This window comes from Protomyctophum bolini (genome assembly GCF_963924005.1).
Source record: "Protomyctophum bolini genome assembly, chromosome: 18".
NCBI classification, from domain to species: domain Eukaryota; kingdom Metazoa; phylum Chordata; class Actinopteri; order Myctophiformes; family Myctophidae; genus Protomyctophum; species Protomyctophum bolini.
In genome coordinates this window covers 25,255,960-25,276,089 of record NC_137879.1, presented here as the reverse complement: position 1 = coordinate 25,276,089, position 20,130 = coordinate 25,255,960, and the positions used below count along the sequence as shown (strand labels likewise).

General features: G+C 41.2%; 1 protein-coding gene across 2 annotated transcripts in view; it reads right to left on the bottom strand.

Annotated features, from left to right (window-relative positions):
* The window catches only part of slc39a11 (solute carrier family 39, member 11), a 74,558-nt gene that overhangs the window by 2,579 nt on the left and 51,849 nt on the right, over window positions 1-20,130 (bottom strand). For both annotated transcript variants that reach the window (XM_080789053.1, XM_080789054.1), the window contains exons 6-8: window positions 16,970-17,143; window positions 4,177-4,246; window positions 253-351 (exon numbers count right to left, since the gene is read on the bottom strand). In XM_080789053.1, coding sequence (XP_080645179.1) covers window positions 253-351; window positions 4,177-4,246; window positions 16,970-17,143 — 343 coding nt within the window. The remainder of the gene's footprint in view (window positions 1-252; window positions 352-4,176; window positions 4,247-16,969; window positions 17,144-20,130) is intronic.

The window sequence follows — 20,130 nt, the reverse complement described above, 5'->3', positions numbered from 1 at the left end:
CGAGAGAAGAGATTCTCCAAACAATTCCCCTGCAGAATTATTTGGCAAGCCTTCACCAAAGAATTATGTAACTGTAATCTAACTAACACAAAAATTCATGAAAACTAAACTACCGGTAAGCCTTTTCAAAAACTAAAAACTAAACTAAACTAGTACACCTGCTTTAAACCACATTAAAACTAAATTTGAAAACAAAATTTCGAAATTAAATAAAACTAAAAACTAAAATAACATCGACAAACTCACACATACCAGAAAGATTTCCATGTTGACATCCCAGAACCACGCAGGGGCAGGCTAACTGCTAAGCCTTCTGGGAAATTCTGGATACCAATTCCGACAGCCAAGTTTCTGAACAGGGGAAAAGTGAAATAATACCTAAAGTTTCAGATCACAGTTTCACAATATTATTTAGCACCCAATTTAGCAAGTATATATTCTACGGTATACAAGGACCCAGCAACACAGTGGATCTCAATTGTAAATAGTTCATAAAATGTGTGTACAATTCCTTGCAAAATGATAAAACAACCGCTAGTGAAGCGTGGCGGTTACTTTTACTTTTATGCATGTGTATGTTAATTAAAAGCATGTGCCTTCTTAACATAAATTAAACAAATACTTCCATGCCAGAAATAATCTAAATATAATATAGAATAAATCTTTGACTTATACTGTGAAGCACACACACTGCTGATTCTGGACAACCTAGACTCGTAAGCATAAATCCAGTGTGTGGAAGTGGAAGGCAAAGGGAGGGAGATGTTCAATTACAACATTTACAAGACAACGGTCAGAATAGGTGACATGGACATTTTGTCAGCCATAAGTGTTTAGGGTGTAAATTGTAATCTTAATAATAACGATATGAAGCAGCAATAAATCTCTAGTCTAAACCAGCCTCAACAGAAGAGTTGTAAGTAATCAGAATCTGCTCGTAATTCACACATAAAAGTCAAAGCCAGCCTGGTCCCTAACATTGTCCTTGACAATTTCTCCAATAGCAACAGCAAACATTATTTTACGATGCATTTTTATGCATTTACACTTGGCTTCAACCAAAATCATAGATATTTTAGTTCCTTTCCATGATATGTAGGGTTATGTAAACATTTGATTTTCAACTGAAACATTTTCAGGGAATCTGAACAATGGAAGACTAGCAAATATTCTTTATAATAATGCTCCATGCTTGCGTGAACGCAGCGCACATGTTACAAGATAGATAGATAGAATACTTTATTGGCAGTTTAAGAAAATTACAGAAAATGACATAATTTTAAAAAACGCCAAATGGACTTAGACACAAAAAAGCCTTCGCTTGTTTCCATTGTGGTCCACTTTGTAAGTAATGTAAGTAAGTAATGAAACTATACACATACATACTGTACAGACAAAACAACCATGGAACATATAATAAATAATCCTTATATATAAGGCTGGGTGGGAGCTATATACATAGGACAAGAGGTACCCTGAGAGAATAGAGCGCCGCAGTCCCGCCCCCTTTCAGAAAAGCGAGTGGCCCAGGAAATGAAACCCCAATGCATTCTCCCATTGGCACTTCTAATATAATTTATTTAAAGACGGTTACGCCGCGGACAAAGCCAACTCGGATCATGACAAATCATGACAATGAACACAATGTTTTGGGCCGATCAAATCATTAGAAAGAAGAAAAGAAAGTCAGGAGACAACACTATTTGTTTTGTTTTTCGTCTTATAAATTATTTGATCGGCCCAAAACATTGTGTTCATTGTCATGATTTGTCACGATCCGAGTTGGCTTTGTCCGCGGCGTAACCGTCTTTAAATAAATTATATTAGAAGTGCCGATGGGAGAATGCATTGGGGTTTCATTTCCTGGGCCACTCGCTTTTCTGAAAGGGGGCGGGACTGCGGCGCTCTTCCTGCATGAGCATGGGAGATGGGCTATCCAGGGTCGGAATCTAACTATGACCAGTGAGTGTGTAGATGGAGCCATGATTTCAGGTCTTTCCTAAATATTGCAATAGAATTTAGGGATTTCAGGGCTGGAGGGAGTGCATTCCACAGAGTAGTGGCTGCGTAGAAAACATGAGTGTCCTGAAACTGGGGGGAACTAGATCATAAGGACTTCCTCTGGTTGAGTACCTGTGAGCATCCCTCACTCTGGGCAGGTAGCCCATCAGGTACTCTGGAACAGAGACACCTAGGATCTTGAAGACCAGACACAATGAGAGCTGAGATACTCTCTCCTCCACCCTTAGCCATCCCAGGCTACTAAAGTGGGCAGAGGTAAGATGAGACCTGGGGTTCAATTTTAGTAGTAACCTCACAAGCTTGTTTTGGGAGGTCTGCAGCTTTGTTTTCAAAAGCGTGGAGATACCTCTGTACCATGAAGTACACGCATAGTCAAAGTGGCACTGGATGAGGGCACCGGCCAAGGTCCTCATAGCACTGGACACCCCACCCACTGCTTGCTGGGTGCGCAGCGTTAGTCCCAATATTTCTATATTGGGATATATTACTACCCTACAGTGTTGATTTCGTCAACTAAAACTAAGATGAAAAATGTTCGTCGACTAACTTATTCCACTGACGAAAACTACATGGAAACTAAATAAAAACTAAGCTTCGATGACTAAAACTAAGACTAAATATACTGACAATTTCATCAACAAATAAAAACTAGACTAAAATGTTAGGAAGGGACTAGTGGACAAGAGATCCAGTATAAGTCATTTTACACTTGGTTGCATGCTGAAATTAGCCGATCTACAAGCTCACAACACGTCGCAGCACGACACGTTGTGAGCTTGTAGATCGGCTATTTTCAGCAAGTGTAAAAACAGTCATTACAACGGCATCATGGCCCGCCAAAATACATTTCAGTCGACTAAATCAACTGTAGATTTAGTCGACTAAAATCTTATGATATTTAGTCGACTAAAACTAGACTAACACTAAAACATTCCGGGTGACTAAAATGTGACTAAAACTAAATGAGAACTATTCAAGAGACTATGACTAAAACTAAAATCAAAATTTGCTGCCAAAAACAACACTGCAAAGCGCCCTAAGCGCACGCGGAAACCCCGGGTGAGTCTTAACCGGACACGTATGTTGGACTAACGTGTGCCCCCCTGCTACAACCTCCTGAGCAGTGCCAAAATGGGTTGTCTGACTGAAACCCAGCTGTCGCGCATGGAAAATAATCTAGAAGTCATGAAATTAGTTATATGACACGCAGTGTTAATTTTGACAGCAAATTGTGATTTAGTCTCAGTCTTTTGAATAACACACCATTTAGTTTTAGTCCTATTTTAGTCATCTGAAATTGTTTAATCTTAGTCGACTAAATATCAAAATCTTAGTCATGCTAGTGTTCATTTTGTTAGTTTTTTGTTAGTTTAGTCTTAGCCAACAAAATGAACACTGATGCCATGTGCGGCTTAGTTGTTGTCTAGTTGAAAAGAGCCACTATGCCAGGAGCACACAGCAGCACAAAACAGAGCCATTCCAACTGACCTGGATTAATAAATCAGTGACATCTCTGCATTTGTTTGTAAAGTGTCTAAGTTTAAATACAGCAATGCATTCTTATAGTCCGGCAGCCGTAGTCCGGCAGCCGGGTGGGAGATTTGGTATATAGTATTTTTTATTGGCCTAAAATATTGTCTATACATACATTCATGAATCCACTTGCTGACCGGGCAATGTTTTTATAGGGGTTTCTTGTGACCCTACCATTAAAGGGGCATTCCACTCATTTTCAACATTTTACTATGTCATTAAACCTTAGAGCTGTTGTGTGGAGGTCTGAAAAAAATCATTAACATGGTGAAACACATCTTGATGATGTCATCACAATGTGTTTCACCATTATAATGATTTTAGCGTCTTTCTTCTGAATAATCCATGGGCATCTTCCATCTGTTGTGTTAAACAATATTAAATAACCCATTATAGCACCTTTAAGTGAAGAGCAGTTTGTTGACAACTCACTCATCATTTAGGTACTGGAATATAAACCACGTGGAGTCAAAAATCTTTTTGCCTGCTTTAGTCAAAGGATTTGATTTCCAGCCAACAAAAAGCCATGTTATAAAACCACTGTGTGTGTGTGTGTGTGTGTGTGTGTGTGTGTGTGTGTGTGTGTGTGTGTGTGTGTGTGTGCATTTCCTTTGGTCTTACCTGGCACTCTCAAAAGTGGCAGATGAAGTTTTTCCAATTGCGCCAAATCCTACTCCCACAGCTAATCCCTCTGCAAAACACACACAGACACACAAACACAATGTTACTACAACATGCAGCAAAGAAACCGTGACAGAAGGAAGGACCGGGGAAAACAAGGGTTGGATGACCTAGCACCCGCCTGCATAGTGACCTGGGACTAAATCCCCTCAATATATTAAAGCCATCTGATTTAACTTTCCGTCTAATCTTGTATTGTTAGGAAATACAGTGGGTACAACTTAACCACTTCACCCCTACACAGTACTTCATTGCACGTATATGTCAAATAGCAAAATTGCCATCTACATTTATTTACTAAATGTTTGCCTATTACGATGTGCCCAGAATAGAGATGCTAAGGTTGAAGAGCAAACTGGCCTATCTATTCTGCATTAGACAGCCAGTATATTACCAGTAAGACGCCTGAGGGCGAGAAGCAGAGCGAGGTCACGTGCACGCATCTGCCTAGGTGACAGCAGACTGCTGGGCGAGAGCTGGCGCTTTGGCATGGGGGGTCAGATCAACATATGGAATGAATTCTGTACTGGCCACATATAGAGTGTGTCTTGAGTGTACAGGGTTTGATGTGGTCAAAACAAGATATGGAATGTCAGAACAGGTCAGCTCCATGTAGATCTGGAAGATCTAAGGGTGGCAGTGGGGGCAGTGTCTTGAGTGTACAGGGTTTGATGAGGGCCCAGTTAGGGCTGGGCCTTAATTTTCGGGCCTGATGAGAACTCTAGTGTGGCAGCGGGGGCAGTGTCTTGAGTGTACAGGGTTTGGTGAGGGCCAAGGTAGGGCCAGACCTTAATTTTCGGGCCTGTTGAGAAGTCTAGTTTTCGCCGGCTGCCAGGCGTGGCTGCAATAATAACTTTGGGGCCGTCTAGAGTTTGAATGGACAGGTATAAGTCAAAAGGGAGACATCGAAGAGGAAGGATGGATGGGGAAGGATCAACATATGGAATGTCAGAACAGGTTAGAGTTGCTGGCCAATATTGATGACATCAGGGATTTCCATATATGGGTATTCCCATATATGAGCTTAGTATTGATGACATCAGGGATCTCCATCCCTGATGATGTCACGTGATTAGTGATGCACCGAATATTCGGCCGCAGAAAATATTCGGCAGAAAATGGCTAAAAATGCATTTTCGGCCTATTCGGTTTCGGCCCAAATAGGCAGAAATTATATCACCGAATAGTGTATGCAATTAATGCATTCAAAAGAGCTGGATAAATGTTTTATGGACCCATAATAGTGATTATTATTTAAGTTAAGTTTTGCCATAACCATTTATTTTGCCATAAATCAGGTAGCTTTAAGGTACGGCCATGACAGCAATTGTAGGAATAAATATATATAATATTAATCATATTCGGATATTCGGTATTCGGTTTTCGGCCAACTGTTTCCTATATTCGGTATTCGGTTTCGGCCAAGAATTTCAATTTCGGTGCATCCCTACACGTGATGTCACATATATGGTCATGTCTGGGGTGACCTACCAACCAACCAACCGAACAACTGCCCCGCTGACTGACTGACTGACGGGAAATGCACGATTTCATAGTAAATGCGACCGGTGGTTGCTATAAACCAATCTGCCCATTGTCAGAGTAGCTACTATCTACCGTTCCTCCACAACTACTGCTGAGGTGCTTTTGAGCAATCGCCTAGTGGCTCCAATTGTGCTGTTCGATTGTATTGCTTCAAAATATGAATACACATAAATTATAAATTGTTGGCAAAGTGGCCATGGTATACAGTAAGTAGGATAATGCGCGCACACACGCACACACACACACACACACACACACACACACACACACACACACACACACACACACACACACACACACACACACACACACACACACACACACACACACACACACACACACACACACACACACACACACACACACTCCTGTGACGTTTTCCCTCTTAGTTTCACGGCTGTCTATTCTAAGTGTGCATTGGCAGGCTGACTCAAAGCCTCTTCTGATATTGTATTTGGCATAGATTGCTATTTTAAATTACATTTTATTTTCAATAGAAAGTTTAGTAATTCTGCAACATAACCTTCCTAACCTTTGTTTGTTGCAAATTGGAATCGAAAAGTGTACAGTATGTTCTCCTGTCCATCTTTTCCCCTTCACTCTCCCCTCCTCTTCCACTGAGTCCTCACACCCTTCCTTCCTCAATTCTACTCTTTCATCTATCTCCCCGGTGACCTCCTCGACATCCATGTAGGACAGGGTTGTTGGTTCCCGAAGATCAATAGTGGACAAAGACCAAAGGTGTCAGCTGCTTCAGGGTTTCTTAAAACAGGAACTGGCACTTTGTCTACAACAAAGTTCCAATCTCTCTCCCTCTAATGCAGTCTCCTTTCTTCCTTTTGACCCTACGTCCCTGTCGATTTCTTCTCATTCCATTCCTGAGATACGGTCTTTCTCTCTTGGTCACTGAATGACTCAGGGAAAGGAGCTCCACATATTCGGCACAGTCAGAAATTGGGGGAATAGCTAGTGTGTGTCTGTGTGAAGGTTTCTGGAACGTCACGGAACTGACAACATCGCAGAAGAGTAGGGTCTTCCGTCCCCTCAAGATCAAACTCACTAATCAGTCGGTTTAGTCGACTAAGACTAATATGTTTTAAAATGTCAATTTCTGCAAAGCAGCAAGCTATATGGTTATTTCACAGATTAAATAAACTAATCGATTAGTCGAGAAATTCTGATGACGATTAGTCGACTTTCTTTAGTGTTGAATAGGAGTGTTGAACAGCCCTACAGGAGATATTTCTATTATTGTACAGTTTGTGGTCTGTGTGGGTAGTATGTGGAGTATCACCATGGGCCCGAACCTCCAAGCTCGTCCACTAGGGAGAGTAGAGGCCTGGGGAGGGATCTCAGCACCATGGACAGCGCATACACCCGCTATTACCAAGACCAAGACAATGTGCTAAATCAGTAGGAGTTAGTGGCAGCTGCTTATTGTGTGTGTATGTATGTATGTATACATATATACATACACACACACACACACACACACACACACATATATATGTATATATACTAGAATTTCGTGCGCGCTTCGCGCGCACTCATCCCAGAGCTACTTCGCCACGCACTATGGGAAGAAGGAAATTGCGGGAGTTGACTCCACATGTAAATATTCCAATGAAAATGCAATGTATAAAATCAAAATGAAATAATAGAAATGAAATAGAAAGCATTGACATTTCATCTTCAGGTGTGGTCATTCTATGACAGAATGAAAAAGCAAAAGTAATTTACATTGCAATGCGATTTGCGCCCCCTCCCCCTATTTGAGCGTGTCAAGTATGAAATTCCAATGGCTACTACTTTACATAACAACAGCTTCTGTTTATACCTGAGCGGTGAGCGCCCATAGGCAACCATGCACCCAACTTACAGCAGTGGACTGCTATAGCTGCTGTTTGGTGTTCTCCATTAATAGCATATTTGGTAACAGCCAAATTGTTTTATAGTTATAATGATATTAATAATAGCATTAGCAGCTGTTCTTTTCAGCATTGACATTGTAAATACAGAATTGTGTAGTAATCTCTCACTCACTCACACACACACACACACACACACACACACACACACACACACACACACACACACACACACACAAGTGATGTAGGTTAATGGTGGACATACACACACGCATGTACCAATCATGCATGTTGTAGTTGCATTCGTCCAAAGCAAACTTCAATTGAAATAAAATAAATGGTTTTTCATTAGCCCAATTGTTTTATAGTTATAATGATATTAATAATAGCATTAGCAGCTGTTCTTTTCAGCATTGACATTGTAAATACAGAATTGTGTAGTAATCTCTCTCTCACTCACTCACTCTCACACACACACACACACACACACACACACACACACACACACACACACACACACACACACACACACACCAGTGATGTAGGTTAATGGTGGACATACACACAGACGCACACACACGCATGTACCAATCACGCATGTTGTAGTTGCATTCGTCCAAAGCAAACTTCAATTGAAATAAATGGTTTTTCATTTTCAGGTCATTAACGCTTTTCATGAGACAAAAATAAATGTAAAATGCAATTGCATTTACATGTAATCTACCGATAATGACCTATATGTCCAGAGTTTTTAAATTAACATAGTTGGATTTTAACAGAAAGACAATGCCATGAATCAGTCAAAGTAAGTGACAGACTCAACAGTAGCACACAGCATGCAAGGCAGCGATGCATGCATGCAAACATGTTTCTCCAGCTGAGATTTAGTGTCTCCATCTCTATGTGGAAGAGGTACGGCCAGACTGAGGCGCTCCAACACAAACACAGACACAAAACAACAACACCACGCTGTTTGTCCAAAACACAATAACTCCTCTCCCACCGACGTCATGTGTTATCTTTAGCCATATAGACTCCATTTGACCCAAATCAACACTAATACCTAGCCTAGCCAAGCGTTGTCAGTTTACTCACAGCACAGCACCGTCACTCCTGTCAGTTATTGGTAGCCTATATTAGCCAATTATTGCCGTTACGCATTTCACTTGAATAATGTTGTGTGCGCACGTGCACGTGCGGAGAAAGACAGTGATTTAATGAAACGCAAGATTATAACGTCTTGTCTCGCCGCCGTATAGCCTGCATAGCTATTCCTGTGTGTGTGTGTGTGTGGTGTGGCGAGAGAGATCGTGGTTTCCAGGTGTGCGTGTGTGTGTGCACACCAGGCGTGCGTGTGCGTGCAGGCGTATGTATGTGTACTGGGCAGTTGGCTGTCTGGCGAAAATAGGCAAAGTGATCTGTGTAATGGTGATATTTTGGCACAATCCAAGTAATGACAAAGAACAATGTTGATGTAACGAAGGGAATCGCCGAGTCATTTATTTTGTAAATACAGAGATTTAGATGGAATAAGCAAAATAGCGATCCTATAATTTCTCCTCTTCCTTCTTTCTCTCCTCAATCTCCTGCGTGAGATCAGATTCTGTCCTGCGCGAGATGAGATTGTCAAGCTAGTGTGGGGGCGGGCCTGGGATGAGAGGGCAGTGTTGCCAGGTTTGCGAATTGTAAGCGAGTTGTAGTGTATGTAAGTAGCGTGGTGGTTAAAGGCCTCGTTTCTGGGCCTGTTGGGGCAACAGCATAGGCAGCAGTGCTTATTGTTCCGTGTAGGGAACGGTAGGGAAGCCTGGGGGGTGTGGGTGTTTGGGCCGAGAATGTGTGTATTAAACAAATGCATTGGCGGCGTGAGTGTGGAAGTGAGGCATTATTAGTGCCAATGCAAAGACTATTGTTTGTCGGCTGGTGGTCAGTGTTGGCGAAGGACGCGTTATGAGGAGATAGGTCCCGAACACTGCGAAGGCCTGCGAAGGGTAAGTGTGTGACGTCACTGCCGTGTGAGTGTGTGTGGGTGTAGTGTGTAAGATGGTGTTGTGGGTGTTGCAATAGCGACGTAGCTGTTGTGGCTTTGGGTTTTTCTTCTGCTTCTGGGTACCACTTCTCCTATGTAATAATAGATATGCACACATCAGTGTTAATGTATCCTTTTCAACTCCCAAGAGTGTACAAATGCAGTTCAATTAAAATCTGACACTACCCTGGTACGGAAATAACTTCCAGGCCTGTTTCTTTCTGCCCACTTCTCTACTCTACAGCCAGGCATGATCATGGATAAAGCAGACTAAGACCAAAGAGCTGATGGTGAACTACATATAAGTCAGGCAGAGAGCACACCCCATCTACATCGACAGTGGAGAAGGTCAGTGACATCAAATGCATTGACATTCACATGAATCACATCACTGAGAAACTCACCTGGGAAGTCCACTCCATACCAACCAAGTGGTGTGACTTCCTCACATTCGCCTCTACATTCTCAGGCTTCAAGATGGTTCTGCAGGCTTTCTACAGAGGTAACACAGAGAGCATTCTGACTGGCTGCATCATTGCTTGCTACGGGAACTGTACTGACTTCAAACACAAAAGCAAACTAAACAAAAAAAAAACTAAACTAAACAATTTCCAGAAACCTTTAAGTAAAATGTATGCTTGCCTACAATAATGACATGCCCAAATTACGGACAATTTACTTGAACGTGACTGTGATGTTGGGAAAGGGGAACTCAAATATGGTGTTAGATTAGAAAAAGCTGCTCAATGTATAGTACAAAAGAGCCTTACACACAAAACCACACCCACAGACACTTAACCAGGCAGCCATGCAACACATACATAATCCACATTCCCAATCTTCTTTGCTCACACATTACAAGCACAAGCACACAAATGCCCATTCCCACTAACTCAATGTATTTCACACATCATCAATCTCAGGAATAGAGAACATGCCTTCGCTAGTTTATTCATGTGATATGCAAAACAAAGCTAATGTATTCATCTAGGAAATGAGACACAGCTAATGTATTAATATAGACAATGAAAGTCAATGGTATTTTACACACGGCTACTGTAACACAGTACTAAAGATAAGACAATGCAAATGTAGCCATACAATTAATGAAAGAGCAATTTATTCATACAGTTAAACATATCAACTGCGTAATGCGAGAAATAAAACGGAATTCATGTAGGGCTGCAACTATAGATAATTATATTAGCGTTTATTGTAGGAAATGAAATGAAGAAAACCTTATATTTTGAAAATAAAGCAGTATGTACAGTATATATGTATTTGGTTAATGTATACATGTATGTATGCATATTTTATTCCTCATAACAAATCCAGTGTGGTAGGATGGTGTCTCTCTGTCTCTGTGCCTATATACAGCCTCTGCCTGTATATAGGCATGTGCAGCCTTTTATGGCAATAACCAACATAATATGTTGGTTATTGCATCCAGATAGGGCTAGAATAGTGCATAGTCGAAAGCATTATGGGATGTATGTATCCAATCACGGATTCATTGCATAATCTTTTTTAATCTAATTAATTTCACAAATTAATGTCATAGTTCAATGTTGAAAATGAGTGGTATAGCTGCTATGAGGGTGGTTCACAAACACTTTCGAGATCCTCAAGTGAGCCATTATCCAGAAAGGGTTGACAACCACTGGTTTAGAACAGTGTTCAGTGATCCGCGACCCAAACAGGTGGCAGAATGCTACCTGTTGTGTGTTTGCTATAGACCGATTCCGTAGCGGTTTCATGGTCGCAGCCTACGTATTTCCTGTAGGCGGACTCGACGTAGCTGCGGGGTTTAAACCCTCACCAGGCGCTTCTCTTCCACTACAGTGAACGGCAGAGTGACTGATGTTAGTTTGCCTCAAACTTTACTCTTTTACCTGCTTTTTTACTAACACTAACATTACAAAGATGTCCAGAACATCGAGATGAACCTGTGTAGTTTATGGCTGCTCCAACAGTAGTGGCAACATAAAAAATAAATAAATACGGAATGTCAAAATATCCACCGTGGTGGCTGAGACCAGAGCCATTGAGTAATGGTTGAGACAAAGCAGTGAAAGGTCCTGAAAGATACATAATTTCAGTCTTACAATCTTTCTGTTTTATGAACACAAGGCTGCTGTATTTTATACCTCATACTAAGCATTTAAAGTATTAGGTATAAAGTACAGCAGCCTTGTGTTAATAAAACAGAAAGATTTGGTATTGGGTAAGACTGGCGTTATGTATCTTTCACTGCTTCGTCTCAACCATTACTCAATGGCTCTGGTCTCAGCCACCGCGGTGGACATTAGACATTCCGTTTTTTTTATTTTTATGTTGCCACTACTGTTGGAGCAGCCATAAACTACACAGGTTAATCTCGATGTTCTGGGCATCTTTGTAATGTTAGTGTTAGTAAAAAAGCAGGTAAAGGAGTAAAGTTTGAGGCAAACTAACATCAGTCACTCTGCCGTTCACTGTAGTGGAAGAGGTGCGCCTGGTGAGGGTTTAAACCCCGCAGCTACGTCGAGTCCGCCTACAGGAAATACGTAGGCTGCGACCATGAGACCCGCTACGGAATCGGTCTATAGGTGAGCACACTCAATGGGTAGAATGGGGCGGCTCCTGACAAAAACTTGACAGGCTTTGAAACCCATGGTCTCCAGGATAGCCTTTCTCAGCCGATGTCCCCCCCCCCCCAACTGTGTCAATGATCTTTGCTCTGTGTCTAGTGTACTGAAGTGTGTACTATTTGCCGATGATACGAACATGTTCTGTACAGGGGAGGACATCCAGCAGCTCATGATGGTGCTAACAGCAGAAATGGATAAATACAAACTCTGATTTGATAGAAATAAATTATCCTTAAATCAAAGTAAAACAAAATGTATGGTATTCGGAAACCGCCAGATACAAACAGATATCCAGTTTATTATAGATAATAATAAAATAGAAAGAGAATATGAAAAATAATTCTTGGGAGTGATTCTAGACCATAGGCTCTGCTGGAAACTCTGCATAGAATATGTGAGGAACAAGATCTCGGTCATAAATAAGGCAAAACACCTACTCAACCCCAGCTCATTGCACACGCTGTACTGCGCAATGATCCTACCCTACTGCTCTTTGGTAATTGGTATGGGGAAACGCCTACCAATCTACCATAAATCCACTGATCATACTACAAAAGAGAGCACTAAGAGTAATAAACAATGTAGGATACCACACACACCCACTGTTTTTACAATCACATCTTCTGAAGTTCACAGATATGGTCAATGTTAAAATTCTACAAATTATGTGCAAAGCAAGATATAACCAATTACCGGTAAATGTACAAGACACATTTCTGGATAAGGAAGGGGGATACAATCTTAGAGGACCACTTAAATTCAAAAATCACACCCATGTGAAGTGAGTGGTGCAACTCCGTGTAGGGGTGGGGGGCGGAAGTTCCAGACCCACAGGAACGCACCCAGGGTGCCGGCCCGATTCCGGCGAGCCGTCCCGTGTCCGAAACGGTTGAGAAATGACAGAGATACCGTGTGGGGGTCCCTCTACTATACTGTATTATACTGTCACTGTACTGTACTGGCACACTCGAAATCACCATATTGTGTGTGTGTGTGTGTGTGTGTGTGTGTGTTAGGTTGCGCACAGGTGGTGAAAAACACCCATTCTGTTTTCGTGCTCAGACGCACCCACCCACACACACAGCTCCGTAAGGGAGTGGTTGCACCACTCAAAAACCTGTGATGCGTACAAACTTGAAAACGAGGAGCATCTCCTCTTACGGAGTCACTCTGTGGAATGAGCTGGAGGATGACTTAAAGCACTGTGGAAACATAAATCAATTCAAAACTAGAGTAAATGAAGAAGAGTACTAATGCTATACTAATGCTATAGGCATTACAAAAGGGAAACTATGACGTACTGTACTATATAATTATAGTAAACCATACCATACATTATATATATTATGTCATAAGTATAGTAAACCATATCATATATTATTATTATTAAATTTATATTAAGTAAACCACATTAGTAAACCATTATTAGTAAACCATAACACATATTATGTACTATATAAGTATAGTAAACCATATCATGTATCATATATATTATATACTATACTATAGTAAAACCATATTACCTTTTATACCTACCTATACCATATTACAGTAAACCATAACATATATTATACCATAGATACTACACCATATAAATGATAAGTAACTCATATATATTCTATAAGGATAACATAACATACGAATGAGACGCAGGAATTATACATAAATAATAACCCTTATATAATAATCTGCCAACAATGTACTTCGGGATGCTCTTTGCCACCTTGGCTTAATCAATCAGTATTAGTAACCCATAACGCGATGGCAATGAAAGGTATTGATTCTACACAGCAGGAACTATTGTGTTGATGCGATGTTTATTGTGGTGTATGTAAGTAGCTGTGTATACTGTATGTATGTTTATATATATGAATATGTGTAGGTGAATGTATATATCTAAGGACAACATGAATGTATGCACTGTGTAGGTAGACAGATGTCCCATCAGTCTGTAACACAGGCACCATAATAATGTGTGTTATGTATGAACTGTATGTCCACCATTCAGAAAATAAACTGAACTGAACTGAACAACCCATGCTTAACCTTTAATACATTTTAATAGACCACTATTTTATTATTTGTTTTTAAATTAAGTTGGTTCCTTTCTTTATCTCTACAGCGACTTTGGGTACTTTAGACATTTGTCCGGTACCCAAACTAGTGACAATAGCCTATCTACGACAGAAGCGACATGTTGTGAGCTAGTAGATCAGCTATTAACTATTTCCACTACTTAAACATTTGTTTTCTAATTTATGGAATTTCTTTTATTTCTTTATGCATGCAATTCGTATTCATGAAAAGCTGTACTGCATGCCACCCTATATCTCTCTCTTTATGTCAGACTTTACTGCACTGTACGCCAGAGAAGAAATGCTCTGAGCCCGACTGATCTTTAAAAGAAAAGTCCCCTGTAGCGTTCAACTCAATCATTCACTGATGCCAGGTGCAAGTTCAGCTCCCTGTAAATCACCTGTAGTGTGGCTGTCACACAAGCTGTTTGATTCTTTCCTATTGTAGAGCCAGGCATATTCCACCAGTCCCAGGCAGCGCCCCTTCACATCTCAGATATTTGTTCGCCTTCAATTTGCGGCTGAATCAATCACACATGAGTGGTTTTTGGATCATGACCCAATGGATTGCATACTAAATAGTGTTCCCTTGTGTTTAGCTAGATTGTGAGCAGTATCTCTTTCTCATGAATTAGCTTATTGTAGATTCTGTGGTTTCTAAGACAATCAAATTACTGTCTTTTGTTATAAAGATGTGTTGAAGGTGTGTGTTTGTTTACATGCCACGGCTATCCAGAGCAACTGTAACAATAGAGCAAAGAGGAGGTCCAGTAATATAAATACAGTGACAAGAAAACAATCTTTTGCTACAAAATAACTACGATAGTGTAGTTTACCCCGCTAGGGTAAAGATCAAACCTCGCATCGGTCTAAATCAGTGGTTCTCAAACGTTATTTGCTCATGGCACCACTATAAATAACGTATTCATCCACGGCTTCCCTGAATGACATTTTTTTTGTCATTTCTTTTACTATTTACTATACTATACTTGAAACCCAGCATCCATATTCTGGAGGTAACATAGGCCAAAAATAGTCAATCTACAAGATCGGCTATTTTTGGCACAAAGATTTGGCGTAGATTAAAAAAGAACGCACTAAGTGAACAGTTATTAGAGGGTGGTTAAATTGAAGTGATATTGATGAGTTCCAAATAGTATCAAAGTATTCTGCAGCATCCCTGGACTTGCGTCATGGCACCCGCAACACCCCCTGGTCTAAATCATACCGTCTAAAAATCATACACTATTGAAATAACATACAAAACAGCGTATGTTTATCTAAATAACATAAATAGCATAAGTGAACAAGGAAGAGGAAAATAAGGAGTGCCAAGGGTGTGGTCTGAAGAGGTGAGTTCAGACTATGGCGGGTGAGTCTGCAGTTCTGACTGGGTGGGTGGGATGACGTACAGATATCCCGGGTTTTCTGACCATGATGTGTGACAGTGTGTGAACAGGGTGGATCATCAGGCCAGTGAAGTGAGCACAGAAGTGATGAGATGTGGGATTTAGTAAATTGAAAACCAGGTGTGCCATGGCATTCTGGATCAGTTGAAGGGGTTTGAGAGAGCATGCAGACAGACCACCAAGGTCTGTCAAGCCCGGAGATAACTGAAGTTTGGATAAAGAGCTGGGCTCACTTTTAGCTTCTCATTCTCATTTTTAGCTTCTCATTCTCTGGATACATTGCACGTTTTCTGGGAAAATATGTATGTATTTTATGTGTGAGCACGTAGCTTTTATGAAAACGATATGCAGATGAAGTCTCACTAATGAATTGGTTGAACACCAGAAAAGGATGTGCTCAATCAGTATAGTGCACTCCGTTAATTTCTCTTATGACCGCATCGTACAGTACCTCCGCGTCACGTGTCATTAATTCACCCTCTCACTCGTACTTCCTGCAGTCAAACACCATCAGCGCACCGCCTGAAGCTGAGACCATGCATTTGTTTAGTCCTGATGGATGGAAATCAGTCCACATGAAATGTGTTTACATGTTACTGAAAGAGGACAGCGTGATGTCAACATGTGATCCATGTTTTTTTTTCACACTTTTTTCACTCTGAAATCCTGGGTGCTACACTCCCTCTGCCAACCTGGGGAAAGCAACGGACTGACCTCATGCTTCCTTCAATGTATGGGGAGTCGAAGCCGCTTCTTTTCACCTGACAGGGTGGAGTTTCCCCAGTTGGACGTAGCGCGTGAACACGTTATTCCAACCAGTTCCTTTCCCCTCCATCAGGCGCCTTGGTTGGCCAGGGGGAGGCAGTATAGAGACCAAGATTACTGCATGTTTTTGTGACACACCATGAGTCAGACACCCTCCCCTAACCTCACAGGAAGCCATGGGTGATTTTTAACCCGCAGCACGGATTAGTTTTCCCCTGCCACACATGTCGGGAGCCACGGGTGATTTTTAACCCACAGCACCGGTTTGTCTGACTCATGACTGTATGACTGTTGGTATGTCTAACCAACGTATGCACCCCTTTTCGCCAACCCCAACTATGGCTATAATATAGTCGTGGTCTTCTACCCAGCTCAGTGGCCTTGTGGTCATACCAAAGAACCAAGAACATCTGACCTGGAATGTTGTGGATGGTGATGGCCAGGATGAGTAGGAGAATACGTCTCCAACTGTTTCCTGTCTGCCCTGTCACTTCCTGTTGCCTGCTTCCTGTTTCCTGTCCCTCAGAGTTGGTGGACTGGGGGCCTCTCCTCCTCTGGTACACCTCGCCCACACCGTTTTCTATCTTATCTGCCACAGAGAGAAAGAGGGATGGAGAGAGAGAGAGAAAGAGGGATGGAGAGAGAGAGAGAAAGGGGTGTGAAAAATGTCAAACAACAATTTAAAAAACAACTAGGGCTGTCAATATTAATACTGTACTGTACTGTACTGTACTGTACTGTACTGTACTGTACTGTACTGTACTGTACTGTACTGTACTGTACTGTACTTCCTGTGAAACACAGCAAGTAGACAGAAATGGGCCTGGCACCATCCTATAGTGATTAGCATAGTTGAGGACATTAAACCCGGAAAAGCATCCGTGTTATTTTATCTATAGTATGTTGCTGTCGGGAGGAAACCACCTAAATGCATTTATTTATTATTTATTTATATTTTGTTGTAAATCAGTGCTATTGAACACCTTTTACGTCTGTGTGTTGGTTAAAAAAATATTTAAACAATGAAAGCGCCGTAAAAAGCACTTCGGACAAAACCTCTTAACTCCATTGGACCCTCAAACTATCTGCTAAAGCAACTAACTCCAACACACCACCTCTCCCCCTCTCATGCAAGTAATTGACAATATATAAAGTCACAACACCAACTTTGATGAGGCTGTATTGCTTTGTTTTCAAAATATATAATATTTCATTTCCTGAAAAATGAACATTTTGGAGTTAGGTGGTTTCTTGCCGACAGCAGAGATATACAGTACCACATTGGTTGGCTATTCAAAAATCATGACATTTTATGTAAATCTTTTAATATATACTGTATTTTAAAGAATATTTTTGAGTGGTGCAACAACTCCTATAGACAGCTATGTGTGTCCCTGGGTCTGTCTGTACAAGCACGAAGATAGTGTTATAGCGTTTGTTCACCACCAAGTGTCACTGTTGCACAGCCTAACACAAAGACACAGACACACAGAGGCCAGGGAGGAGGGCTTGTACAGTACAGTACAGTACAGTACAGTACAGTACAGTACAGTACAGTACAGTACAGTACAGTACAGTACAGTACAGTACCACTCACTTCAGATTTTTAACTCAAATCTTTGCTTCTGGGGGTCCCTGGAACGGAAATGTTGAGATGAGGCCAAATACATACAGGTTTATGGGTCCTTGACATGAAACGGGATATTACAACATGTTTTTCAGAAAACTGTTAGGATTTAGAAGATATCTGTAGAATCGGCCTCAGCTGTCTTAATGGGTGTAGCTTGAAAGTGGTCAGACAGGACAAGCTCTCATCGTGTGAATCATATCCACCCGATGGCACAGAACGTATCAGTAACACACGACGCTCAGCAATTGACTTCAGGAAACAGGAAATTAGACATAGATTGGTCCACCGTAATACTAACGTTCTGTTTGGTTGAGTGCCTGAGTAAACCGCCTTGAGGTTGATTAGCAATGTACAACACAGTATGTCATTATGCTATATTACCACCTCTGGGGCAACAATGACACATTTTCTAGACTGATTTTCCTTTGACTGAAATAACAGAGCCCCCGGGATGCTTTCTACTGTATATCAATCAGCATCTCCGGTAACAGGAATGTGACGACATTCTGCAGACGATTTGCTATAAAATGCACATGAATGATAATGTCACACACACACACACACACAAGATGAATGATTGACCCCAGTAAGTGCATCCATTCAGCCATGTGTGAAACGACAGATATAATCTTGTCTGTAAAAGGTCAAATGGTTGATCTCACGGTCTGTATCTCTCCTCAATTTCAGTATGCAGAGGTTTGGTCTAGAGTACAATAGACCTGTAACGTCTCATTAATTCTCAAGGTCTTATTTTGCTTTGTGAGGAAGACTCTTAAGATATTCAATAGCTACTGTAGTCTAAATGCAGCACACAAAGTCTGCGCCTGAGATAGCAGTGCGCCAGACCAGTGACCACACCTCCTTTTGCGCACAAAATTGCGAGATCGGGGGGTATTACTATTTACACAATGGCCGCACAAAGTAAAAATGAGACATGCGTTTGTTGGACGATAGCTTCAAGAAAATACGCTCCCGACAGTGCGAGATTGCAAGTTGCCCAAAAAATATATGTGTTTGATTGATTGATTGAAGTATGTATTAACAGTTTGCAGAATGGGTAAATTTCACATGAAAGCACAACTCAATACAAAGATTGTTACTGTGGACGACACACTGATAAAGCATTACACTTGTTTACATACAACAGGGTCCACCTTTTTCGAGCGCTTTTGAAGGAGTCAAGGGATTCGCACGTCTTAATGGCTGTTGGTAGGGCGTTTCACATTTTGGTGGCATAGGAGCGAAAATAATTTAGCCCCTTGTTTGTGCCGAATCTGGGTTGAACATGGTTTGTTGAACTCCCTCTGGTGTTATGGGTGTGAACTTCGTTGACATTAAGGAAGTATTTAGACAGGTGTACTCCCTCAGATTGAAAAAATTGCTGAGGATGTTATTGTGCTGAGTCTGTCTGTGTTCCACTAAAGAGAGGGTATGCGCATGCATAAAGTGAGTGTCAAATCGAGTGGTAAAGTGAGTGGCAAAGTCAGTTTAACGTTGTTTAATGCAATCAGATAGGACATTTCTGTTTGGACGTATGGGCTGTCAAGGCCAGAAAGTAGTTTTTTCCCCACTCAGTAGGCGTTCCCGCATAACTTACAGGTATGATGATGTCACGTGCATAGCCTCTATATAACAATAAGCCATGCCTATCCTCAGGCCTCTGTTGCTATTTATCTCTAAACCTCACACACGTGTGTGCATGTGAAATATATACACACACAGTTGGCAAAGGGCAGCTGTTGAGGGATGGCTGCAATTATCAAGTGATGTATTGGTGTCTTCACAATCTATACTGCTATGCATGTCACACACACACACACACACACACACACACACACACACACACACGCACACACACACACACACACACAAATAAATAAAGCCATTGCACAAACTCTGAAAATATTAAGGAAATAAATCTAAATACACACACAAAATAAATACAT